This window comes from Dryobates pubescens, chromosome 12 (assembly GCF_014839835.1).
Source record: "Dryobates pubescens isolate bDryPub1 chromosome 12, bDryPub1.pri, whole genome shotgun sequence".
Classification (NCBI taxonomy): Eukaryota; Metazoa; Chordata; class Aves; order Piciformes; family Picidae; genus Dryobates; species Dryobates pubescens.
The window spans coordinates 17,504,825-17,532,186 of NC_071623.1; the positions used below are offsets into that span (position 1 = coordinate 17,504,825).

At 42.8% G+C, this 27,362-nt stretch overlaps 1 protein-coding gene across 1 annotated transcript; it reads left to right on the top strand.

Moving 5' to 3' along the window:
• The first annotated feature begins 246 nt into the window (after positions 1-246).
• Positions 247-22,015, top strand: WDR4 (WD repeat domain 4). The gene is made up of 11 exons (XM_054165747.1): positions 247-389; positions 1,026-1,088; positions 1,840-1,986; positions 4,114-4,270; positions 4,815-4,927; positions 8,485-8,545; positions 9,806-9,904; positions 15,176-15,240; positions 16,923-17,106; positions 17,955-18,024; positions 21,162-22,015. The coding sequence occupies exons 1-11, from the start codon at positions 247-249 to the stop codon at positions 21,335-21,337; spliced, it is 1,278 nt and encodes a 425-aa protein (XP_054021722.1). The 3' UTR covers positions 21,338-22,015.
• The last annotated feature ends 5,347 nt before the right edge of the window (positions 22,016-27,362 follow it).

Genomic DNA, 27,362 nt, shown 5'->3' on the forward strand with positions numbered 1-27,362 from the left:
AGGTTTTGTCTAGCCAACACGATTTTACAATTCCATGAAGGCCGAGCACGGCGGCAACTCGGAGTGCCGTGCGCCTTCCGAAGGCAGGGGCAGTTTCCAACCCCCGCCCTGACGCGCATCGGGGCAGAGGCTCCCAACAGCCTCAGCCCCCGGGGCCTCCTCAGCGGAACACAGCCTAGCGTCATCGTCTCCTGCGGTGACGTCAGTATCCTGCGCCGCCGCGCGCGCACGTGCTGGTGCTGACGCATGGATGCTGACGGCCGGGACGGCGGCGGGAGCGGCGGCAGGGGTCGCGGCCCCGGCCCCGGGCCGGCTCTGGCAGTCCACGGGGCGCTGATGGTTGCTAGCGGTGGCAGCCGTCTCCTAGTGGCGCGGTACAGGGAGCCCTGGTCAGTGACAGGCGGGGCGGCTGCGGTGAGGGTCTTACCCTGTCGGCAGGCCGCGAGGCCGAGCGGTGGAGGCAGCCCTGCTCCTCTCTGCCGGAGGCTTCCCTGAGAGGGGTCTCTGGGCTCGCTGCTCGTCCCCTGCGGCTTCCGCAGCCGGGGTGGGAGATGATGGGAGCATGGAAGAGGCTATGTCTGTTCAGCCTTTCAGGAGAGCCCTGCGTGACCGAGCGCAGGCCTTTAGGGGCTTCTCGTGTCTATTTTCTGTTACTGAATATTCCTTTAAAGATCATAAATCTCAATCGTTTGCTGGCACGATTATGCACCACGAGATACACGTCACTGGTATGTGAAAAACAGGGCTAATGCTAGCGGCAAGAATGTTACACCTGACAAAATGTCACAGTTACTTTGCCTGAGGGGGGAATTTGTCTTGGCATGCATGTACAGTCAAAGGTTTTAAACTTCTACTCCGTTTGTAGTGCTTTGAGGGCTCATTTGACAGGTGCTTCCTCAAGACAGAGGGTCAGTTGCATAATTAATTGAAATAATAGCATGTTGCTAAGGGGTTGGCACTGTTCATAGTAAAGCTCATGGTTGTTCTAGTTCCAGTGTTTTCAGTCTGTTGTTTTTTATTTGCAGTCATGATGGTCTGTTTGTGTATGATTGCACCAGTGCAGAGAAGACAACATTAGGAAACAAAGGGTGAGACTATTTGCTTATGCAGTGGACTGTTTTCTTAGAGGGTGCATCTGCTGAGGTTATGTGCAGTGAAGCTGATAAAAGTCACGGGATGACTACTTGATCAGGTGATGGCTAGGTTGGTTTTGCTAACCATTGTGGATATATATGTTTGTTTTTTTCTTTTCCTTCTGTTTAATCCCAGAGGGGAAACTGTACACTCTCTTCCTTTTTTTAGAGAAATACCATCAATATAATCAGTGATTTTGTGTGTCTCTTCTCAGTCAAGACATTTACAGAAAAAAACTCCATTTTTTTTAGTGGACCATCTAGGACAAGTTAGAAGTAAAAAAACCAGCACAGCCACAAATCAATTACATAACTCCTTCAGATCAATTCTCTGAGTTATGAGATTCCAGAACCTGGAAAAGTCTTTTTCCTAGTGTAAATTCAGCCACTGGACATTGTTTTGCCTGTGGCCAGTTTTAGTGTTTTCCTCTGAATTCGTATCAATATCTAGCACAAACTGTAGTGTTTGCTTTGTTTTCTGTCCTTTTTTTTAAGCACACAGTGATATGGGCTTAGGCCTTACATTGATTTCCTTTTTCTTGTCTTTTTTCTTTGCATGGATGTTCAAATTGGCTCAACATTTCAAACACAAGGAAGACTTTGAGAGTTGTATTTTGTTCTTCATGGTCCTTGATACTGTGAGAATAACCTTCTCGTCTTAAGGATTTCTATAACTCTTAGGTTATTATTTCCCTTTCTCTATTAGGCAGGATGGGAAACCAACAGATAAAGGAAGTGATGACATCCTAGCTTTTGCCTTCTCCCCATCAGGCAATTACTTTGCCTTGACAGATGACAGCAAACGTCTGATACTGTTCCGTACGCAGCCCTCCTGGGAGTGTGTTAGTGTCAGGTAAGGAAGTGGAGCGTTGCATGTTGCTTTGTTAGGGACCTCTGGCTAATTAGAGTTAGAAAATAGTATTTGGGATGCTGCTGTTTGTTTTTACTAAGTTTTCTTGTAGTTGATAAAATAAGGTTAATGTTCTTGGAAATTCAAAGATATTTGTCAAGAAATATCTTGACAAATGTTCCACACCATGAATGAGAGTGGAGATGTTTGTATTATTGGCTGAGGAAAGGATATCTTACTCCAAAAGACAATGCTTCCATTTTCAAGAACCAAAACTTCATCCACTCCTAGTGAATGCTATGGTTGTGCCTGTAAGAATGCTACTGACCAGTTTAGTGAGTGTGTGAGGGTCTGTTGATTTGAAGATGTTTTGGGGTCTTAAAAGTACATCTTTATAGAGATGCTGCCAAATATTTGCCTTCTGTAGTATGGTCCTCTTAAGAAGGCAGTCTGTGTCTGTCCACCAGAGGTCCTCCAGTTACAAGTTTTCTGCTGCTGCTTGTGAGAATCTTCTGTTAAATAAAAGAGCCATGAAGGTCTTCCTGAGAAAGTACCTCAGCATGTGAAGTCTGTGCATCTGGTGGTCTCTGACAAATGTGAGGCCCTGGTTGCTAAATTTCATGGAGTCCTTGGCAGCTTGGCTGTGTATGTGGGGTGCATGGTTGACCTTCTTGGTGGGTTAAACAATGTTGTAGCGAGTAAGTAAAAGCTGACAAAACCAGAAACAGCAAATTCTATGCATTCTGTGTTCTGTCTTCCCTGTTGCCCTGCCCTGTATGTGTTACCTGTAATATGCTTTCAGATAGTTGTCTGATGTTCCAGTTTTCTACTAAAAGGTCAACTAGGACTTCAGCTGGATTATTTGGGAATGCCATTGCTTCCTATTAGGATACTAGAAATACAGGCAAAAGGGTCTCTGCATGGAAAAAAAGGTGCCAGAGTTGAGCTCTGTAATTTGTGTTGTTGTTTTGTGGGAAGTTGTATGAAAGGTTTCACATAGTGCTGCTGGTTGTTGTAATTGGCTCAGTTCAGACATGGGGAGACTTGTGAATTGTGTTTAAGATCAAAGCTAAAATACAGTAAATTCAGAGGAAGGCATTTTCTTGTGGGCAAGATAGCCTGTTTTGAAAGTGTGCTGACTGAGTCTGCAGTGTGCTGTTCATACTCTTTCACATCATTATGGTGTTGCTTCAAAGAGTCACTAAAAAGTATTAGAATTTCTGTTTTCCTGCATGTTGCTCTTTTGCCTCCAGACAGTCACCAGTTTCTGAGTAGGTGAATAGAAATGTCTTATGTTAACACACAGGACACACAGGGATTTGGAAGAGAAGTGTTAGGAAAAGAAAAGAGTAACAGTAGCAGTAATAGATGTTAAGGTGCAGAAGCCCTCTCCGAATGAAGTGATTAAACCATTTTTAAAACTCCTTTTCTGACATACATTGTCCTTACATTTATCTGAAAAGTTGTAAGAAAATTGCTGCCAGCTACACTGGCAATTAGAACTGTACGGTACTGACAGATGATGAGGGAAGGTCAGAGTTCAAGATCAGGGCTTTGTCTGGACAAGGTACCCTAAGACTGTGGCTCTCTGACTCTGAGGAGGAAGAGATCTTGAGGCTCACAAAGAAGGGCTTCCTTTTATGCTATGAATTGGCAATTGGAGAAGTAGTTTCAGCACAGTTTTTAAGGTTGTTGTTGCAGAAGTATTTTCCTAAGAGAATTCCTGCCTTGTCTTCTCTGTTCCATGAGTTTAACTTGCATTTTTGTTACGGAGAGAGCAAGACAGTCTACCAGCTTTCTTTAGAAGACTGGCAGGGCTGCCTAGGCAAAATGCTCACTTGAGAAGAGGGTACCTAAGCAAGTGCAGGTGTGCAGCTTTAATGGTCCTTGCTGTTTTTTTCTCCCATTCCACCAGTTGTTTACTATTACATAATTCAGTCATTTAATAGATCTCAAAAGGGCTCTTGGGGCCCCATACTCTCCCTTAACATTATTCTCATTGCTGCTGTTTCAAGAGCGTTGCATCTCAGAGCTTTTTGTCCAGTCTCTTGGTCTTTTTAACTAGGTCTGAATTCAGACTTGCTGAAGCTACCATCCAGAGCTGTTCAAACTGTGCCACTTTTCTCTTAGGTCAGTGAGCAGGAGATGTACTTCCCTGGTTATTACAGCTGCAGAGGATAAGATTCTGGTTGCAGACAAGTCTGGTGATGTTTATTCTTACTCAATAACAGAACCCCAAGCAGATGGAAAGCTTGAGCTGGGTCATTTGTCTCTGCTATTGGATGTGGTAAGTATGTGCCTCTGTGTAGTTACTGTACAAACCTGCATTCCTGTGTGTGTTTGGGTCTTTTGTTGTTCTTGTCCCAGATTTTTTTCCTATGTGGTCTGAGCTTCTTTTTACTGACATGTGTCTGCGGGATTTGGTAAGCAAACAAGCTTATTAAAGGCTTATGCATTCTGGAGTGTGAATGTTCAAAGTATCTTCATGTTAAAGCCACAAGACTTGGTGATGGAATATACATAGGGATTCACCCAGACTGTCATGTCAGTTAAGCTCTTCAGTGCATTTTTAAGATGCAGTGTGACTTGCAGCTGTACTGTGGCTTTTACTGCACCTGGTAGTCAGTGTCATTTGTCCTAGTGAGTGAGAAAGTTACTGTCCTAAAGGTTTGTGTTTCCGTCATCAGTGGAAGAACACAACTTAATGTTTACACCTGCCATTCAGAGCCAGGAGAAACAGGTTGCCTCTTATCTTTTTCTCCTGGTTAGGAAGAATTGTGTTAAAACAGGCATTGAACTGCTGGACACTAAAATTCTTCCTTTACCAACAGGCACTGAGTCCTGATGACCGGTATATCATAACTGCAGACAGAGATGAAAAGATCAGAGTCAGCTTGGCAAAGGCTTCTCATAATATTGTATCCTTCTGCCTGGGACACAAAGAGTAAGTTCATTGTGTGCAAAAGTTGTATGCAGCTCCTTACTGTGTCTTAGTAATGATGAAATGGCTGTCTCCTGAAATCATACTGAACAACAAGTAGAGCTGTGTTAGAATCATAGAATGCTTTGGATTGGAAGAGACCTTTAAAAGTCCATCCCCCCTGCCCTGAGCAATGGTATCTTTAACTATATGAGGTTTCTCAGTGCTCCATTCTTGAATGTCTGCAGGGATGTGGCTTCTGCCACCTCTGGACAGCCTGTTCCAGTGTTTCACCACCCTCATAATCAATTTTTTTTTTGCCTTAGCTAGTCTGGCTAACCTACAGTCTTTCAGTTTAAATCCATTACCCCTTGTCCTGTTGCTTCAGACCCTGCTAAAATGACTTGTCCCCATCTTATATTCCCCCTTGTAGTGTTAAGTGCTACAATAGGGTCTCCCTGGGGCATTCCACAAGCTGCAGAGCCAAAACTCCTCAGCCTGTCCTCTCAGGAGAGGTATTCCAGCTCTGATCATTTTGTGGCCCTCCTCTGGACCTGCTCCTACAGTTTCATGTCTTTCCTGTGCTGAGGGCTGCAGACCTGGATGCAGGACTCCAGGTGGCATCTCACTAGAGTGGCAGAATCACCTCACTCAACCTGCTGACCACAAGAGACTGGAGACTTGTTAGTTCAGGATGAAGCCTACCCTAGTCTTAGGAAGGGAGGTCTTAGGAAGTCATTGTGGTGTTGAACAGATGCTAACCTTATGGCATCTCAATGCAGTGCTCAGACTGGAGGTTCTGAGGTAATACAATATCAGTAAGAATCACAGAGCACTCTTTCTGGCTGTGCTTTAGACTGCAGTGACCTAGAGGCTGCAGAATGGTTACATGGTTCAAGGAATCATGCTTATGTAGCTACCTAACCTTTCTAGTAGCAGGGAAGAGGGACTTGGTGTTTTTTCTTGAGATTGATTTAATTACTATGGGCAAGAAAGCTTAGGCAAGTAGAAGGGTCTGTGAAAGGTGGATCGTAGGTGTCCCTGTGGAAAGATGATGTGTTGCTGTGTTACTAAGTCCAGTAAAATGCAGGGTTTATTCTACATAAATCTTCCTGTCCTTTGGTTTCTTCTCCATCCTGAAATGGAGGGTGCTCTAACGGTAGTGATTGGAAGGGTGGAAGGTAGCAAAGCAACTTCATACTATACTGATGTGATTCAGATGTGCTCTGCTTTGCTGGGAGACCAGTAGTTCTTATGGTATGGGAGTAGGGGTTATATTCTAGCCAGTTTATGAGGACTTCCTTTTCAGCCTGCAGGAGAGACTCTACTTTTCTTCTCAGTAGTTCTGTTTTTCATGAAGGCAACTCAAATGGCAGTCTTTTAGAAGACTTTTCCTTCCATGTCTATCGGTTGTGGTATTTTCAAAGTCTGTTGCCTTTGTCTTCCACCTCTACATGATTTCCTGAGCTTTTGGGGGTTTTTTATTGTCAGGTTTTTTTAATAGAGCAGGACTGTTCTGCAAGTGTGGGGTTTTTTAATATATGTGGCCACTTCTACATTTTGAAGTCCACAGTGACAAGGCAGAAGAGAAGACGTGACCCTGTATAAGGTGCATGTAATTCTGCTTATCTGGCAGCTGAGTTACTTGGGGATAACAACACCCTTCTGGGCACGTTCTTCCTCAAGGTGGTGCAACATGGTGCAGTTCACTGTATCAGAAACAACTTGAACAAAGATGGTGTGACTGGGGAGCTTGAGATACAGGTAGCAAGCTATCTGAACTTGCCTGCCAAACTGTTCTGATAGAGCATTTAGGACACTGATTAATTTGGAGTATCAGTCTGATTTTAATATAATGTAGTCTAACCTGTCTAGAATTGGCATAGTGTAAAAGCAAGAGTCTACTGATGTTCAAGGAACTGAGTAGTCTTTGATCATGTCAGTTTGTATAGCACGGTTAGAGGGCCATGTCTGATGTTTCCACCTACTGTGTACACAGTTGTACTTTCTCATGACTAGCATTTGATGGTCAGAAAGACACATTTAAATGGGAGCTGTTGTGTTTGCACAAAAGAGTTCATTACTGACTGCAGAGCAGAAAGGCACTTAGTGTAAATTGATTTAAATATATATTTAAAATTCAAAGAACTACATAAAGTAGCTATGATTGTCTTGTTTCATGCTCCTGGGTTTTCTTTTCTCAATGGGGTGCACCATGATTCTTGCTGGATCTATTATGCCTGCATGCACCTGCCATTACTGCTTTGTCATGAAAGTTTGTATTACAGGGACCAAATCTCTCTTTCTGTTTTTAATGATCTTAAAATTGTGGCTCTTTTCAAAAGCAAGACTGTTCCACTTGGGTAATTTTCTGCTTAGGTTTTAAGTTGCTGAGCTCTAATTACAAACTCCAGAAGTTCAGATCCTCATTCTCAGTTAAGACAAGTCACAGTAGACACAGCAGTATTTACAAAAGAAACCCAAGACTTCGGGCTTAATGTGGATACTGGTGGTAAGTTGCCATGCTTGATTGAAAATTGTGTGAAGACAAATAACATCCTGGCTTGCATTAGAAACACAGTGGCCAGCAGGAACAGGGAGGTGGTCACCCTCCTGCACTGATGAGGCCACACCTTGAGTACTGTGTTCAGTTCTGGGCCCCTCACTACAAGAAGGACATTGAGGTGCTGGAGCTTGCCCAGAGAAGGGCAACAAGGCTGGTGAAGGGCCTGGAGTGCATGAGCTGTGAGGAGTGTCTGAGGGACCTGAGGTTGTACAGTCTGGAGAAGAGGAGGCTGAGGGAAGACCTCATTGCTCCCTACAGCTACCTGAAGGGAGGTTGGTGTGAGGAGGGGGACAGCCTGTTCTCCTTGGTGTCAAGCAGCAGGACTGGAGGAAATGGTTACAAGCTGCACCAGGGGAGGTTCAGGCTGGATATTAGGAAATATTTCTTCACAGAAAGGGCTATTGGACATTGGAATGGTCTGCCCAGGCCAGTAGTGGATTTGCTGCCTCTGGGCACGTATCAGCACCATGTGGACCTGGCGCTTAAGGACATGGTTTAATGTTGATCCTTCAGTGCTGGTTGAGGGTTGCACTGGATGACCTTTGAGGTCTCTTCCAACTGGATGTTTTCTGTGATTCTGTGACTGCTTTTGAATGATCTTCAACTGTGATGGGAGAGATGTGGTACTCTGAAAACTTGAGTCATCACTTGTGTTTCAAAGGCACTTATTGACTCTTGTTCTTAATGTGCATCATGAATTGAGAAAGGGGAACATGCTACATGAGTAAGTCTGCCTCTGTTGGCATTTTTTGATCTAAATTGTAGTGTCCTCAGTCAGGAGGCAGTCAGTAAAATCCCCTCAGTGCAGATGGGGAACTGTTTTTTCTATTAAGTAGAAAGTCAGTCATTTGTATAGTATATATAGAGTATATTAAGTACTGGAGAGATTTATTTTACTTCTTTCTAATTATTTTGATGTGGAGAATCTGTTTGTTGTAAGTTCTCTTCAGAGTTGATGCTTTCTATTACTATGTGTTTAAAGAGAGAATTTAACTTTTAATGGCTTTCTCTTTAGGTTTGTAAGCAAAATACTTGTAATACCCAACTACCCTGACCTGCTGTTGTCAGCTTCTGGGGTACGTATTTGCTTGTGGTTTCCCCAAATTCCTTGGAATACTTGGTAAAAACTCCTATGGTTCACAACTCTCTTTTCTCCTTACCTCCCTTTCTCAGCTTTTTGTTGTTTTCAGCCGTTCTGTTACTAGATCATGTAAGAGCCACTTGCTGTGCTTACAGGATTACTAGCTTATTAAGATCTTTAGGATGGGGAAATCACAAAGTCCTCGTTATTTCTTCCTCATCACTTTTGCTTTGGAGCACAGACAAATTTAGACTATTAAACAACTTGGAAGTAAATGGGTATTATGCCAGCCTGCTATGATAATGAGTGTCTTGAGGATGAATGGCATTAGAATCACAGAGGTTTTCTAGAGCTTTTAAGGTGAGAAAATTGTTCCATCTATAGCCTCCCACTTGCTTTCCCCTGCAAGACTTGTTCTGAATTATGACCTTGTTTGTATGTCCTCATAGTAAGTCCAGTGCATGTTCTGTAGAGATTGCAGTGCAGTGCTACATAATGCTTGGATGAGGACTCAAGAAGTGAGTGTTCCCTCCTTTCCCTCTCCCCAGCTCTTTTCTTTAGTTGATGACATCCTCCTGTCACAGCAGACCTACATAGTGTGAATAGATGGAATTGTTCTAAAAGAAGGAAAACAATACTCTTTGTTTCCTAGACTACCAAAACTGCACAGGAAACAAATAATTCCTGCAAAGATTGTAGTAATTGTTAGCATTTGATTTCAGCTGCTGCTCTTGCTTCCCTAAGGCTCTTGCCTCTCCTTCCTCTAATTCTTTAAGGAACTGTACCATTAGTGCTGTGTGCAGCTGTATTTTGTTCTTAGTAAATACTCCTTCATGACTCTTTTTGCAGACAGGTGTTTAGCCCCTCTCCAGGAGGTTACTAAATCAAATGAGAATTTGAGTGATAACAAAAACAGGGACAGAGGAAGGCAATGTGAAAGAAGGGACATTAAAATGCTTAGAATTTGTGTTACTCTGCTATTCGAGGCAGACTTGAGATGTGCTGCTCCAGCTATCCAATTTCCACTTCAAAGGAAGAATTACAGTTAGCATTATTGAATAATTTAGAATGGAAGGGGGAAATTATGTTAATTAAAATGATTTATCTCCAATTTGAGGTCTTAACTAAGTGACTATTTAGCAGCTTCTGTGGGAAGCTCTTCTCAGGGAATTAGGATTTAGCTGATGGCCATGATAGCCTCTCTTTGCCTAAGGTGCTGTTAGTTACAGGCTTCTGTCTGCTTCCACCTGTCCAGGATTCAACTCTGAGACTTTGGGAGTACAAAAGCGGGGAAGAAGTGTACTGCTGTCATCTAAGTAGCATCTCTGGGCCTGAGACAACCAAACCTGACCAGGTATGCCTGTGTGTGTTAGTGCTTTTGTTATCCTCCCGATCCTTACAACTGCAAAATGTGTTTGTTCCACTTTGTTAGGATTACCTCCCTTCTGTCAGTGGGTTTGGAAGTCATGTGAGGCGTAGAAACTGTTACAGTAGCCTGGGATTTCAAGAAAGGAAGAAAGTCCCTGTAATCCATTCCTGTGTCTTGTGTACATCTCTAAACAGTGCCAAGCAGTGACCAAAAGAAGCTATTTGTAATTATTCCCAAATACAAGTTCTACACACTAGACAATGCCTTTGCTTGAAAATGTTTCCAAAACCACAGGTGCTTTAGTCTGTTAGCCAGAAAACATCTTGTAACACCTGCAAGACTGAAATATCTAAAAATTCACCCATTATTTAAAATACTTAGAATTTCGAATGTTAAAATTGCAATTTATCTGGGCAGAAAGAAGCTTTATGGCATTTGTAACCAGTGCTGCAATAGTACTGCCTTGTGGAGTCAAAACATTGGGCTTGTTCCTTGGGGTTGTTCTGAAGCTGGGCAGTATTAGACCTATGTGAAAATATCCTAGGAGCTCTCCTTAGCATACAGCTTGTACATGAGCAGTGTCATATGTACACAGTCCAAATGGTACTGTGATTTGGGATGCTAATCTGACATGAGCAGTGATTCTTGTAGTACTTGATCTCTGGTTTTGTTCTTGTCACATGAATTGGCGTATGACCTATAGGCAGCAAAACAGCACTTGTTCTTGTCCCTGCTGTGTGCATCCTATTAAGCCAGCTGGTAATCTGTTGGGTCATTTAAGAGTTATTCATCTTAACATCCATCTTGCTGAGTGCTTTTTTATGTGAATTTCTGAAAACTCTTCCTCTCTGAAGACCACAGCAGTTGCTCAGTTGTTAGGTTACTAGGTGAGCTGTAGCCATGCATGGCTCCTGAGACAAATCCACTGCCTTGTGTTTTGTTGTGATTTTGGTTAGTGGAAGTGTGTTGTGCTTGTCCTCTCACAGCAGTTGGAGCTATTGCTGGGGATCACTCAGAAGATTCTTTGCTGTCTGTGTAGGTCTGGCCTGATACTGTTACTGGGATTCTCAATTACTGATCTGGGAGCATAACCCATGGAAAGACCAAGCTCAACAGCTCAAGGTTTCTTCTGTGCAGAAGACACCTTTGTGTTGGAGTAGTAGTGCGCATAAGCTCAGGAAGGCAGCCACTTGCATCAGAGCATTCAAAGCTTAGATACTAGAAAGCTTGGATTTGGCATAGAGTTCCTGTTAGCAGGAATTCAAGGTAGTGTCTATATGGACAATTTAACCTGCTCCTGAACTTGAAAGTGTGCTGTAAAGTACACTCAAACCAGAGACCTCTTGCACACATTCACAAAGTCTCTGGATCATTTTAGCTTGAGTCTAGTGCTTAAAATCTTTGAAGTAGCTCAAGTGAAAAATGAGTGTACCAAATCAGGCTGCCAGCCATCTAGCTGGTGTCCTCTTACAGTCTGAGTGCAACAGAGTTTGAGTGAGGAAGGAAGAATTAAGATCGAGGCAATCCTACAAAATTACCACTAGAAGTAAGTGGCTTGGGGAGTTTCAAAGCCGAAGTGTTTTAGCTTTGTGTTCAAAAGTAGCTCAGAAGAGTGCTTTGTTGAAACAACAGGGTTTGATAGCCATCAAATCTATGTCTACAGTAGTGTTGCAAAGTATTTCTTGTGGAGGGAAGAATGCTTTTATTTTGAATTGGTGGGAAGTAGAGAATAACATCTCTTTGCTCTTGCTTCCACAGACGGCCTTTTGCTTGTGCTTATTATTAAATTGCTTCTACCTTATTACTGGATTTTGTTATATTTCCCCCTCTCCCCTGTCCCTCTAAGAAAGGGAATGATAGAGCTGCTTGGGTGGGCAATTGCCCCCCAGCCAGGGCCAAACCATCACACAGAGCAGTTAATAAACTGTATTCCTGCAGTGCTTTGAAGTTCTTCTGTCCCCTGCCATGTGCGTAATGGTGGTCTTGGAAGCCTCAGGCTCGCCTGTTCCTTCAATCTATGAAGTTCTGCTTGCTGCTCACTCTTGCAGCCATTTTGGAATCTGTCTTGCATGACATTAAATTTGCACAGTGCTTGAGGGATGTGGAAGACTCTGTTGACTTCCAGAGTTCATACGTATTTGTAACAATGATCAGGCAGTGTCCCAGAGATCACAGACAACAACCTTAGTGTGATGCATTGCCACCATTATGCTGTGTTATCACACAGCTGGCAGTATGCACAGAACAGTTGCTGTCTCAATGGCCAGCAGCCTCAAAAGGGAATGGAAGCTTGTCTTTTGCTGGGATCATAGAGCTAGAAATGCCAGAGGTGATGTCTGGTGGTATTGTTTAGTCATACTGTGCATCCAGGTATATTAAAGATCATCTTCACAACCCAGCATGACATTTATAGTCTGAATTTAAGGGAACAATATCTTGAGTGAGCAGTTTATAGGTTGCAGCTAGCCTGCTGTGTACAAATTACTTTGGCCAGCAAAGATCGGATGGGGATGTAAGTGTTCGGGTTTTTTTCTCTTCTTTTGCTTTGCATTCAATTTTTACTGTTGAATTTAATTTTGACTGTTGATAGCTGCTGTGAATGCACTGAAGCTTGAAACACAACTTGAAGCACAATGATAATGGAGTCATCATTAATGGTGGGCACATAAATGTGGGCTTATTTGAGAGCACATAAATGTGGGCTTGTTTTGCTTGGCAGATGATGAACGTGTGTGTGTTTTAGGCATGTAGGAGTGTTTTTGACCAATGTAGCGTTAGTTTCAGCTGATGGGTTGCAGATCCTTCTTTCATTTTCCCACTAGAATGGGGGTAATTCTCTAAATTTGTAGTGCTATATAAATATTTTCCCTGCTTTGGAGCTTTCACCTCATGTGATCCTCCTGACAGCAGAGGCTTGTTTAAAGTCCAGAACATGAATTGCACAGCTCCACTCCAGTTCTCCAGTACATATGGGGTCAACTCTTCTCATAGATGACATCAAAAATTAAGGTGTGGGCAGTGTCATCTAAATGCTGAATAAGTTCAGAGAATATCAAGTGAACATCTGTTTATCTCAAACTGCTCTTGTAGCTCTTCATTAAGTTAACTGATTTCATACACTTGTCCTAGAACAAAACACTGCTCTAGGGCTTGGGTTCACTTTGCTGATTGTTAACTTACACACCCATGTAAAGAAAGGAGCTTGCAAAGAAGATCAACTTTCTTGTCTCTGTCCAGCTGTGAACAGCACTTGGTTCACATAAAAAAAGCCTCCTCCTCCCTACCCCAGTGAGGATGGAGGAGAGCTGCTGTACACTTCAAGTTCACAGAATCCTATGTCTCTCTGACAAGGCACTCAGCCGTGTAGGTGGCACTTCCCATCGTTGCTCTTGCCCAGCCTGTTTCTCACAAGACAGGCAGAGCATCGGAGCTTTGTTGTTAGAAATGAGTACTACAGGTTTGGGTTTTTTAATCTCTTGGCCTGTTCTCCTAAATGTCTGAAGAATCCACTGGTGTTTTACAATAGGAGCTGTCAGTTCTACTCTAAAGCTGTGGTGTAAATGGCTCCACACTGCAGTAACTACATTTAGATGTACTAGCTGCAGAGAACCTTTCTGATTCAGCCCACTCATCCTACTCACTATTTGGAATCATAAGCATTTTTTATGTCCATGTGAAATGGGGGGGGGCTGAATATGGACTACCAACTTAGTGTTTCTGCAGAGTAGCAAGAGATTACTACCATCTGTTCCCAAGAGCTCTGAAACGTATCATCTTTTTTTGATAATGCTTTTTATAAAGTGTTTTTCTGTCCAGCCTGGTAATCAAATGTGTGAGTGAGAGGTGTGTGCATGTCCTTGGTCTTGCTTTTTTCCCCCTTACGAGATGGTATCACACAGTGGATTTTATTTTTTCTGTTGTGTGCTGGAGATGCACTGTTGAACCCTGAGGTTTGCCTGCACATATACCATTAATTGACATCCTTTCCCCCAACTGTTTTGTCTTTCAGTAATTGCATCATGGTTTGTTAACAAAATAGTTAGCTTCTGGTATTAAACTTGCTGACTTGAATGCGTGGACGCTGTGCAGCTCATTTTGCTTTCCTATGTTGGTGGCAAAATTCTGAAACAAGCACCCTGACAATGCCTGTACATCAGCTGTTAGCTCAAAGGGTAAAGTCCCATGGTTACTCCCAAACTCAGCTCAAGCTGGTGAACCAGTGGTTCTGTCCACTGACCAGTGTCATGTTAGGGAAAGAGGTGAGGGCTAGAAAGGAGGCAAAATGTGAAGATGCGTCTGAATTGTGGCAGCGAAATCTCTAGAAGATGTGCTTTCCCTGCCCTGAAGGCAGTAGCTCAATACTTCTCTGGCAGGAAGGTTTTATTAATTAGAAGTGATGGTGTTGCTATTGCTTATATAATATACTTCAGAACCAGCCTTTTGCTTCTGCAGTTTTGTCCTTCACATTATATAACACATACTTTTTCAAAAGCACCCTAGGGCATCTTCTTGCAGTTCCTCTGCTCTTTTCAAGTTCTTACTTCCCACTTGAGGAGCCTCAAATCAGTTGTTAGATATTTCAAGTAGTATGGCTTAGACAACAAAGCTATTTCTCTGATTCTCTCCCAGATAAAACTATCTGTCTTCTAAATAAGGAGTGTGGTGTGGGAATTTTTTTTTAAAATTGATTATTTTTTTTCAAATGAGGAAAATGGCCTCAGGCAGTCTTGCCTTAGTCTTCAGAACACAGTTTCTGTTAAGCTACATGACTTTGCCCAGAAGTAGGTTGAAAACAGACAACACAGCAAGGACATTAGCTATGCATAACTGTCTTCTTAACAGAACAGCAGCTAATGGCTTGTGTTTATAATCTCTTAAGTTGCTGGTGTGATATCCTGGCTGAGCAGACTTGATGATGATGATGTTTTTGCCATTAGCATGCAGGGGAGAATATTTGACAGTAGTGTACTTTCCCCTCACGTGTTTTTTTTAATCTGTTAAGAGCAGTTCTCTAAAACTTTTGTCAATCACTCTCTTTGGATGTCTGTGAAGGAAGATGTGTGGTAAACTTCATAAAACAGCAAACATTGATACAAAAATATACTTGACTGCTGTTCAAAGGTAGTGATGCTGCTTAACTTGCTATAAATTATGACATTACTAAATTTGAAAGGCTAAGATGTGAAATGGTATATGAATTTTCAGCCCATGGGTTGTCTTAAGTTACAAGGATGTTTCTGTTTCTTTTCCTAATAGAAGTATCCTGTGTCAAGAATAACCTACTGCTGTGAAGGTGGTTATGTTGCCATTCTATGTGTATGGTAAGAATAAATGGAATAATGTCTAAAATCATCACATCTACAAAGTCAGGAGCAGCTTCCCCCATTTGTTGCCCTAACTTTTCCCTAGCCTGCATGGTACATGGTATCACAGTACTGTGAATGTCTGAATGTCACAGGCCTGTGGTCACTCAGGGAGCTTCTAAGTCCTTGGTGTACTTGGGTTTATTTATTCATTAATTATTATTATTACTGCTGCTACTGTTGTTGTTGTTAGCTGTTATTAATTGTTATTAGCATTATTACTATTATACTATTGTGCAGAGGTGAGTGTGAGGGTTACCCAGCTTAGTTCATAGAATCACAGAATGGTTTGGGTTGGGAGATACCTCCAAAGGTCATCTAGTCCAACCCCCCTGCAGTGAGCAGGGACATCCTCCACTAGATCAAGTTTTGCATGTTTTGTGGTGCCTTTCCTTTGTAAGACAAAACACAAGGCTAGGATGTGTGAGCTCTGTTCAGTGCTCTGGATGTCTACCTAAGTTAAAGTGCCTGACCACGTGGTTTAGGTCCTGTTTGCTGTGGCAGTGCAGCAGCCAAACTTAGGTGACTCTGTTCTGTTCCTGTTAATTGGTTAAGCTGTTCTGTCTAAAACCATAGCATTGCTTCACTCTAAAGCTGTGAAGAGGTTAGGTTGACTTTTGGCTTCAAACACTTGAATTTATGTAAGGAGAGAGCACTTGGGAGCTGAAAGGCCCAAGTGCTGAGGAATCTTTCAGATGTGAGCATCAGGGGAGTGCCTTGCTGGGATAGACAAGTCTTTTCCCACTCTCATTCAGCAGCCTAGTTCTTCCCAACAAAACTTGCCAACAGGAATGGGAGAGATTGCCAGAGCTGCCTGTACTGTGAAACCTGCAATCTGTCCCCTCAGTGAACTTGCTCTTCTCCAGAGCAAGGAGCCTTAACTGCCTCCTGTCATGGACATCCAAACTTATCCTGGAAGGGGAAGTTATGTCAGCCAAGTGCTTTGCCCTTGTGACTTACCCCAGGGGCTGTGGCATGCTCTGAATCAGGCTTTTATTGCAAACTCCACAGCCCAGAGTTTTTGAACAGTGCTGTCACATGGACCTGGCAGGTGACTCATCAGGAAGCTGATGTGACCTACCTGGAACACCGGGGACTTGTCTCAGGGAGTTTAGGAAGCTCTGCACATTAGAGGCTGTGGCTGTTAAATGTGCTGATGGGAGAGATGGAGATGAGTGCAGTGCCTGTGTCCTGTTCTTCAGCCATGTCAAGTTTTCCTGTCCTTCTCATTTCCTTCTCCCCTCCCTGGCATGTAATTCCTTTCCTGTTTTATTTTGACTGGTGCTCAGCTACATGTTCCTTCGGTGAAGCCTTGTAGATCAGTGTGCTATGATGCAATACTCCTGACATAAATGCTTTGAAATTCCATATACTACTTTTCTTTTAAAGAACAGGCAGTATTGACTGCCTTTTCTTTCATAGAACACTTGAAAAGCTATTTGGCACATTAGGTGTTTACAGCTTCTGCCTCAGATGATGTAAGCAAACTGCACTTTAAGTGCTAGGCTAATTTTTGCAATTCTTAAGGACTTTGCTTTGGCTCTGTTTGGAATTAGAGTGGGTGTTAGTAGTTTGCTGTACAAGTGATGGCTGTGGGTGGATTTGGTAATAATGGTAATTAAGTTTTTTCCTCTCAAAAGTATTTCCACAGTCTACATCTTTCAGCTTGATGCCATTGCCCGGCAGCTAGGTTACAGGCAGCAAATCTCTTTGAAACAGAAAATTTGGGACATTGCATTTGAGGAAACAGGAAATCTGTGGATTTTGGAAGATGACAGTGAAGCTCCTCTTCAGTTGTATACACCATGTGATGGAGAGTGGAAGGTAGATTCTTTTGTTCTGTTCACATCCCCAATGTTTTGTGTTGTCTTGAGGCTGTAACAGAAATGGAGCAAAATATGGTCCTTGAAGGCTGTACGCTTATCTATGTCTTGAGACTGAGTAAAAGCTATAGATACACATTTCATTCTACATCTGTCCCCTGTGTGTAATGCAAAGCTGCTGAAACCTTGTTCTAAATGCCTGTTCTCTGGTAAAGCTACCATCTAGCAAAGCAGGATCAGGCAGAATGATTGCCAGCTCTTGTACTTTAACCATTGGCTGTGCTTTCTCCGTGCTGCACTTGGTTATTTAAAAAAACCCTACAAAACAACAAAATCTCTTATGTGGTTTGCTTAGGAGGGCTTTCCACACAGCCTTCCCTTTGCCTGCCTGTGAAGGGTCCTTTGGGGAACAAGGCATTCTGGAAGCATGAGGAACATTGAGACTAGGGAGTCAAATCTGAGGGATGTGCTATCAAGTGCTTTTTAATAGCCTATTAAGCAACTGGAAACTCACTTGTTACCCATGTAATTATGGTATAATTGTGAAGTTAAATTAAACTTCTTTGACCCTTATGTGTTCTTTGTGGTATTCCTTTTCCTCACAGATTAGTAAGTAGAGATCCATTTTCTTTTCCTTCAGACTGCTAAGTTTCCCCAGCAGGCCAAATTTCTATAGGAGTCCTGGATAAAAAAGAGCCTAAAAGACACCACGGAGGACTTTACACTCTCATCTTATCTGAGATGAGGACATAAATCTCATCTGAGAGCTGTAGCATTTTTCAGTGTGCTGTGAAACATGAGATTGTTTATTATTTTCAAATTACCATGCAGTGTTCCTTCTTTTTCCAGCCTGTATTTGATGACAAAGGATTACAGAAGATGTCAAAATACCTTCAAGACAACTGGACAGTTTTTCAAGGTGAGAAAATTTGCCTAAAGGCCTAGGAAATGCATTTTTTACAGCTCCAGCATAATGTCTAGGAGCAAAATTGGATTTCAGGTCAGTTCATCTGGCTGTTGAAGTCATTCAGTCTTTCAGTTTTCAGGTTACTGTTACCACAAAATGATGTAGTTATAAAGCCGTAATTCTGACATAAATAACTTTTACATAGACATCTTCTCAGAGGGATGTAGCTAAACACCCTGTGACAGAGCTTCTGGAGTCTTATTGCTCTGACACCACAGATTATTGTTCGTCATCCTGTCTCTTCACCTGGGTGTGACACTTTATCTGAAGTACAGAGGAGCTCATAAGAACACAGTAGCCATGGGAGGAGCAGCTTCACTGTAAATATGGGTCATCTGGTCTGCCTTCTCAGGGCAGATTGCAGAAAGCTTGCTGTGGCTGGAGGGTGTGACCCTGGATGGTATCGTCAGGGATGAAATTCATCGATGGCAGCTGGGTTGGTTCATTTTGGTTTTGATTTCTGCCCTGTTTCCAGTCTCTGGCAGAAAAATAATACATGGTTTACCAGTTCAGGAGCACCTATGTTTGCAGGATCTTCTGTATTTAAAACCCATCTTATTTAAAAGTTTAAATAACAGCAGTGATGGCAGCCAGGTAGAGAAGGGTTGTGGCATGTGCTAGTGGATGTTTCATTATGTAGGGAGAGTTGATTAATTGAAATCTCTCTCCTATGTGTTGCTAGGGGACTGGGAAACATCTTGCTTTAAAAAAGCGTTGGAGTCCCCACTTACTACCTCTTGGTCTGTTCTTAGTGGTCATACCACATTAGATGAAAGAATTACAGGAATGTGCAGTCTAATGTAAAATCTCCTTATTATCTAGTATTGGATGGTTTAGGCTGTCACTAAGTTGTTCACTAAGTCAGTACAGTCTTTGAAATCTAAGAGAAAGTCAGATACTCCTTTGGAAGGAGGGGAGTGTTTGGATGTAGTTGTTGCAGACTTGATAGTTACAGCCAGGCAGATAATTAGAAGTATGAGGTCTGAGTGAAAATGAGCAACAGAGGAGTAAAAAGAGCAGGCAGGGGAAGAGAGACTGAGCATAATTAGCCAACATAACAAATGACTGTGGAACACAGTAGCTGGCCACGTCTGCTTAGAAAGGAGGACTGCTCAGATGACAGGGTCTGTTAATTAGTAATGGGAGGCTCACTTGATAAGCACTTATTCCAGTGCATAATTAGTACTTGGAAAGGTAGTTAGTTGTTTTACAAAACATGATGATGATTACTTTGTTTGAACCCAGTCTTAATCCCTGCATATCATCCTTTTATGAACTTGTTTTGCCTGATTGATGTAGGATCTAAGATCCATAGGTCAGTCCTGGAAGTACACATCGAACAGTTTGATGTTCTAACTGTGCTTAGAAAAAGGCAGAGCAAGATTCAGTGCAGTTAATTCTCTACAGTTAATTTGGTACAGTTAATTCTCTGTTATCTGGGAAAGCAATGAAATGGGATAATGAAAAATATGGGTAACACAAAATACTGTAAAATTAAACTGCAAGATCATGCTGAGGTGAAATAGGTCAGGGATGCTGCTCTGTGAAATAGTATTTGCCTAAACTTGTAAATGCACTCTCTGCAGTACCATACAGAAAAGACTTCCTGATTCATGACCCCTGTTAGATCAGATGAAAGCAGCTCAAATGTTTCTCTACCTGCATCATAATTTTGGAACAAAGTGGATAATCCATCCATAGACAGTTGTGACCAACCCTAGGTGATCCAGCTTTGGCAGGGGGGTTGGACTAGATATCTTTTGAGGTCCCTTTCAGCCCCTAACATTCTGTGATTCTGTGAGGCATGACTGTGTAAAGACTCCAGTAGTGATCCTTACCTATTTCTTATTGCTGACTGTAGCTCTTTGAGATGCTGTTGCTCCTGTCTCTGTTCACTGTTCCCTTGCAGGTTGTCATCCTGCAGCATGGGCAGCAGAGTGAGGTCTCTGAGGCTGCTGTCATAGGAACATTTGGCAGACTGTGTCTGTGTAGGTCGATGGTTGGACTCAGTGCTTAAAGATGTTTTCCAGTCAAAGCAATTCTGTGAATTCAGTGCAGACTGATCAAGTAGAGGGCAGCATGGATATTCAGACTGATGGCATGCCATTTCTCCCAGGGTCAAAGGCCAATGAATTGGTTACTGTGGGAGTGCAAGACCCTCAAAAGTAAAGGCATGCGCTTTGCTGAGTATCAGTGAGGGAAAGCTGTTTTGTTGGTGTACCAAGAATCAAGGGGATGCTCTATGTAAGTTACTGTGGAGCAGCACACTAGCTTCAGGAGCAAATCCTAGCAAGTTCTGGATTTCCTTGCATTTGCCCTTTAAGATCAAGAATTTTTGGAAGTTGGAAAAGGTAGGAGCACAAAGAGAGCATAAAGTAACTGGCTTTTTCAAATACCACTATGTGGACCTAGCCAACTAGTCTCATTCTGTAATTTTCTACAGAAACAATCTGATTGGGTTTTGGGGTTTTTTTTGCTAGCTCCTTGTTAAACTTGTCTTCTGAACTTACAGTCTTGGAGATGGTGTGGTAAATATTATGCTGAATTCACGGAAGGTGTAACAGAACCATCAGAGGAGAGAGGTAGAAATGTGTATGTGCTGTAGGACATGACTGTTTGAAGTCTATTTCTTTGACCTTCTTTTAAGGTAATGCTCTAAGAGACAAGACAGCTAAGCACAGTTAGGTATCATACACCCTTTTCAGTGCTTAAGTCTTGGGGAAACAGCTCCAGCTACTTGTCTTAACAGTAAATGGCAACAGCAGTCATTTTAAAAGAGGAGCCTTGAAGTTCTGCAGAAGTCCAATGTGTACTGAGAGCTGTGTGACCTCTTTGCCTGAATGTCAGGTGCTTGCCTCTGTGCAAATCTTTTAGCCCAAAAGTGGAGGCTGTGCTTGGCTGTGTGACTGCAGCACAGATACTTACCAACATAAATCAAGCTTATACAGTGTAAATGCTGATATTTGATAAAGTGGATAGGACCACAGTAAATGCCTTGAAACACCACTATCTAAAATTAGGGTACAGGAAGCAATTGGTGAGACTGCTAAGAGAAGTAACAGTTGTGTTCTTGCTTTGCCCAACTGCAGCTTTTGTTGGTGCAGAGAGCCACTACAGCAGCCTGTACAAGGCTTCGTTTGATAACATGGCTGCTTACCTGGAGAAGAAAGAGGAACGGTTACAGCAGCAGAAAAAGAAAAAGCAGGATTTGCATGGTTCCAATGGACAAACCAAAAAGATGAAAACTGAAGAATCCTCACTCTGACCCTGTGGTGAGTTTGCAGCTTTGACCTTGCTGAACGGAACCCATCTGACCGTGGACTGTTTGCAAACGTAAATTGAATTGTGGAAGAAGACCTGATTAAACTTGTATTCAAATCCAAGTTTTCAGGTAGCCTGATAGGAAAACAAGTATTTTGCTTGCAGCAGGTAATGCATTTACAATATGCCTAAGCTTCCAGCAGTGTACAGGTGTTAGCAGTTCTATCCTAGGAATCTCTAAAAGCATGAGATACGAATATCAGAGGTGGTGTTTTCCTTGAAACAGGATTTTCTTTTTGCCTACTATGTTCAGGCTTTCTCCTTCAGGTGGAAGCGCATGGATTAAAATTGATGTTATTTTGTTTCTTTCTTCTTCTTTGTTTGGTTGGGGTTTTTTCAATCTTTTTGAAAGGTCTGTTGCTGTAACTAACTTGGTGTACCTGGGAAAAGGAATATTGCAGAATTCTTGCTGTATATGACAGATTTTAGCTGAGACTTCACTATCTCTGTTTTTACCCTTTACCTTCAGTTTATATGGTATGGATTTTGCCTATCTTCTAATCCATTGCTTGGTAATTGTGTCATATTTCTATAGGAAGAAGAGCAAAAATAAGATTTTATATGCTGGAAAATAAAACCTGTCAATCAATTTTGTGGCTTCTTTGGAAGATGTTTCTATTGCAGTCTGATCCTAGTGTGTCTGTGAAAATTATTTGAGAGCCCCATGTGCAAAACTTGGAAGTGCATACTGCTTCTTTCAACAAGAACTCTTCTCATGTTGCAGTTAGCCAAGAAATACATCATTTTGAGAAATTAGAAGTTAGCCTTATGGCATCACTTGTTGCTTCATCATGGGGCAGGGGATATGTGTTCATCTACCAGATGGTGTCATGCATATATGGAATATCCTGTACTTCTTACAACCAGGAGCAGAAATCTGTATAATCCATTACAAGTATCCAGAATTAGCCCATGAACCATGAATAGTTCTCTAGGTCTCTTTATATAACTGTCCTTCTTGGAATATCAGGACACCTACCATTTTTGCAGGTAACTCAGTCTTCTGAAGGACAGTTGCATGTATGAGGTGAAAACCTTTGACTGTGTCAGGAGCAGTAAATACATTGGTACAACACATGGGGTTTGTGAGAGGTCTCGAGCACAAGCCCTATGAGGAGAGGCTGGGGGAGCTGGGGCTGTTTAGCCTGGAGTAGAGGAGGCTGAGGGGAGACCTTATTGCTCTCTACAGCTACCTGAAAGGAGGTTGTAGGCAGCTGGGGGTTGGTCTCTTCTAGGCAACCAGTGGCAGAACAAGAGGACACGGTCTTAAGCTGTGCCAGGGGAAGTTTAGGCTTGAAGTGAGGAGAAAGCTCTTCACAGAAAGAGTAGCTGACCAGTGGAATGTGCTACCCAGGGAGGTGGTGAGGTCCCCATCCCTGGAGATGTTCAAAAAAGGATTGGATGTGGCACCTGAAGCCATGGTTTAGTTGTCATGAGGTGTTAGGTAACAGCTTGGACATGATGATCTCTGAGGTCTTTTCCAACCTGATTGATTCTGTGATTCTATGAACACTGGAAATGTGTATTTTGCTTGGTCATCAAGAAAGGATGAGAAATTGCCATCTTAAATGCTTGGTATTATGGGTAGGAATGGTGACTTGGAGTCTGAGATACCTGCTCTGTGATGGTGGCTATTAAAACTTTGTTGTTCTTGAATTCATCTAACTCTTAAGATAGGGCTCTAGGGGCAGTAGCTGGGGAAACAATTACAGAAACTCCAGCCCCAGGGTGTAGTTTGGGGGTTGTTGAGGTGAAGAGTTGTCTGCAGAGATTCGATTCTGTGATCCTGTGTCTTAGGTTTAGTTTTAGAACAGATTGCAGCATTCTGGAACAACTTTGAATCTGCAGTAGGAGCCTGTGTTGGATCACTTCTGCATGTCATGAGGTCATACTGGTTTTGAGGTGGTGGTGTGAGCTAAAGGCAGGGGCTTTTGTTTCATCAAACCATTATTGTAGCTGGGTCTCCCAAGACTGTGAGGGCTGGCCCCAGGAATTGCTCTGGTACTCTTACCTGAACATAGGAGAGATGGAGAGATGCAGGGATGCTGGAGGCTGGGGGGGAGAGAGGGGCTTTCCTGCAGAGGCTGGCAGTTCTGTGACAGTGCTGCTCACCACAAAGGTTCCTTCCCAACCATACCTTTTCCTTAGTGACTTTGATGTTGTGTGTTTGTAACAAACACATTTATTTGGAGAGGAGGAAATTTTTCTGAGGACAGCATAGGTAACTACTTTCAGTGTGTTGGTCAGAGACCCTAGATGGGGTTTTGGTGTGAATGTCAGTATTGTTGCACTTCCAAAGGATAAGAGACTGCCACATTGGCAATTTCTGTTCCTGAGGAATATTTTTCCCCAGCCATTTTCTCAGTGCAAGATAGACTTTGGCAGTGATCTTCAATGGCTGTGGGGTGCTCTTGTGATCTCGCTCTGCCTGCTGTCCTGGAAGAAACCCAGAATTTCTCCCAGTGTTTGAACTCACGACAGATTGCAGTGTGGGGGAGTAGCATGGGATGTGTTAACTGGCAGAAGTTTCAGGCCTTTTTGTTCTTTTTCCTGCAAGCTTTCCTTTCCCATTCCATTTCATGTTTCCTTTTCTGTGCGCAACAGTTCCTGAGCTTAAGTTGTGAGGCTCTGCATGTCTGTGGACTGTTTTGAATCATTGAATCATAGAATCATTAAGGTTGGAAAAGACCTTGAAGATCCATAATCCATAACCATAATCCAGTCCAACTATAATCCTGCTACCATGACCACTAAACCATGTCCTGAAGCACCACATCTCCAGCCTCCTGAACACCTCTGGGGAGAATGACTCCACCACCTCCCTGAGCAGCCTGTTCCAGTGCCTCAACACTCTCTCTGTAAAGTTCTTTTTAGTTGCTTTTGCACTTCTGTACTTAACCTCATTGCTTCTGACCTGTATGACCAGTGATGGATAATAATCAGAGGGCTGTACCAGACCAGGGAGTTCCCTAGTCTGCCATCTCTGACCCAGCCCCCAGGGAGGCAGCAGACTTCCCTGTGGGATGGATCCAGTTGGCATATGGGACCCTCTGTTTCCTTCAGAAGGGAATCATCTACAACAATTACTTTCCTTTCTCTCTTATCACAAGTAGTTCTAATCTGTGGGGCTGGCTGAGTCACCCCAGGTAACCCCCTGGACAGAGCTTCATCTGCTTCCTCTCTATGAAACTGGCCCTCCAATTCCAGAGCCCCTTACCTGTTGAGTGAAAATGGTTAGACACCCACAAATCATTAAAAATGATTGAATACCCCTGCTACAGGGAGTGATATGACACTCCTCTTCCTGGTATTTGAACTATTTATTTCTGGTGGTTAATCCTGATGTCATTTGCTTTTGTTTATTTTCTGAGCCTGAAATGCAGCACATATGTGTGCCTAGCAAATTGGGAGTGGGGTCAGCTAGGGTGTAGTTTTACAGCAGAACCAGGATTCAGACAGTCATGAGAGGTATTTGCAGGCCGTGTAAGTTCACCTCACACTGCACTAGGCTTTATTTGTGGTGTTTATGTGAGTTCTGAGCACTGACCATCCAAAGAGTTTTAAAAAATGCAAGTAAGGAAGGAGTTGAAGCAATAACAAGTTTCTTTTCCTCAGCATTTTAAACTGAAACATATGCTTCCTCCTCCCACTGCTGGGATTTCACTGAAACCCCTTCAGCAACGTGTTGAACAGAGTGACCTTTCCTCTGTCATAGCAGGAGGGAATCCTAATCTAATGCAGCCTAGTAGTATGCTTTAGAGCAGTCCTTACATTTTAAGCAAAAGTTCAAAAGCAAATTTAAACAAGAATCATAGAATCAGTCAGGGTTGGAAGGGACCACAAGGATCATCTAGTTCCAACCCCCCTGCCATGGGCGGAATGTCTGTAAGCAAAATGTCTGTAAGCAGAAACATGCCTCTCTAAAACCAGCCAGCCAATAAACCCAAACCCCCAAAACTAAAAAGCAGTAGCATAAACACACCCCCACCCCTGCAAAAACCCCAAACCAAACAAAGCAAGCCCCACCAAACAAAAAATCCCAGTGCATTATAGTTGGTTTACCTTCAGGCTAATTCAAAAGTTGCTGCCAATTTCAATCCATTCCAAAGTCTGTTTCAGCTTTTCTTTGCTGAAATATTTTGTGTGATGTGCTTTGATTTGAAAAGGAAAAACTCCATGGACTTGAATGCTGACATCAGTCATGCAGCCTGAACCACATAGGAGTGACTTAGCTACCACATTGAGTGTGGCAGTTCACAAATAAGAAAGAACAGGTTGGACACAATTGTCTGGCTAGAGAATTGAATGGCTTTAAAGGGTGACAGATCTCAATTTCCAATGTGTTTGCACAAGTTACTGTGCACCTCTGAACACCAAGGTTCTGACAAGTCCTGCAAGAGCTAGAAGTAAAGGCTCTTCCACTCCAGAAGTGGAATATTATTTGATATCCCACATGAGCACCTTTTTACTCAGTGGCCTTCTGCACATTGCCTTCCCTCTGTGAGGTCAAGCTCAGAGTAGAAATTGCAGGGGGAAAAAATATCTCTCAGTAACTAACGTGACCCTGGCATGCAAAAGAGCAGCTGATGGATAAACCAAAGGCAGCAGGGAGATGAAATGTCTGACAGAAGGTAGGGACCTGTGTGTGAAGGCCACAGCTGAGGGCACATCTGTATTGCACGTGCAGGCAGTGAGCTTTTACAGGTCAGTGCTGATTGACTGGGCACATGGCTGCTGTCAACACAGGACCAGGGTGCAGAGCACAGCCCGACAGCTGCCTGCAGTTGTACTGATCTTCACCCTTGCCACTCAAAACAAGAATGGTCAGGCTTTTTGCTCTGCACTGTGATAGCTTTTCTCACTGCTATCATCCTTTGCTTTAGCCACCCACCCCAGCAGGGGCTGTGGCAGTGGCAGTTCTCCTGGGTGCCTTTAAGCACAAGCCTTTTTTCAGTGCTGAGGTTCCCAAGCAGCAGTGTTACAGCTTGTGTGCATTCACCATTAATGCAGAAGTGCAAGTCTTGTGTAGCAAGTGGCATTTGGCAAGCCAGTGATGAAAAGCCACCACCTCTGGAAGGGATTAGCAACTGAGCTTTGTCAAAGCTCATCTCCAGATTGAGCTATCCTGGCTATGGGTGCCTTGGAGGCTGCATCACAGCTGTGAGTAACCATTAGCAAGATCAAAGGATGTGTTGTGTGATTTGATGGTTTGTATACAAGAAAGCTCACAGAATCAGCAACTTGTTTCTTCCAATACCATATTTCTCTTCCCTCCCTTTTGCTGTTAATTGAGATAATGGATGTATTTGCACATGCAGAAGATGGATGTTTCCATGTGCTTGAAGAACACCCAGGAGTGGCTACCCTCCATTTTCTAATCAGTACTTTAAAGCCTTGAGTCCCAATGCCTTTTGCTAATACTATTGGAGTCCGTAGGATTGATGTTCATTGGATATGGAAGTTAGGTAGTGCTGGTAAATTAAACTTTTAATTCACACAGTTCATTATAGGTAGGTGGATGAATCACAAAACAAACAGAAGTAAAAACAAATATGCCATTAATGCCATCATGGAGCTCCCCTGCTTCTATTAACAGTGAGGCTTGAGCTTTGCATGCTTGCTCACTTGTCTAAGATCAATCAGATGGATATCCACAAGAAGGATATAGTGTCTCTCCTGATTTCCCCTATGGAAGCAAAGAAGAATTTTATGGTCTCATCTGTAAGTGAAGTTTTGATCTTAGACTGCCAGACCTAGTCATGTGTATTTATAAATAAAATATAGGTAAAAATACACACAACCCCCTCACCCCCAACCATTAGTAGGAGACCCAAACTGCTTTCTAACGTGATGTAAGGAGACCCTCACCATATATTGTATCTTGCTGTCATCCTTTGGCTTAAACTTTGCCTGTACATGGGAAGAGAACAATAACACCTGTGGCCCTTACATCTCAACCACCATGGGAG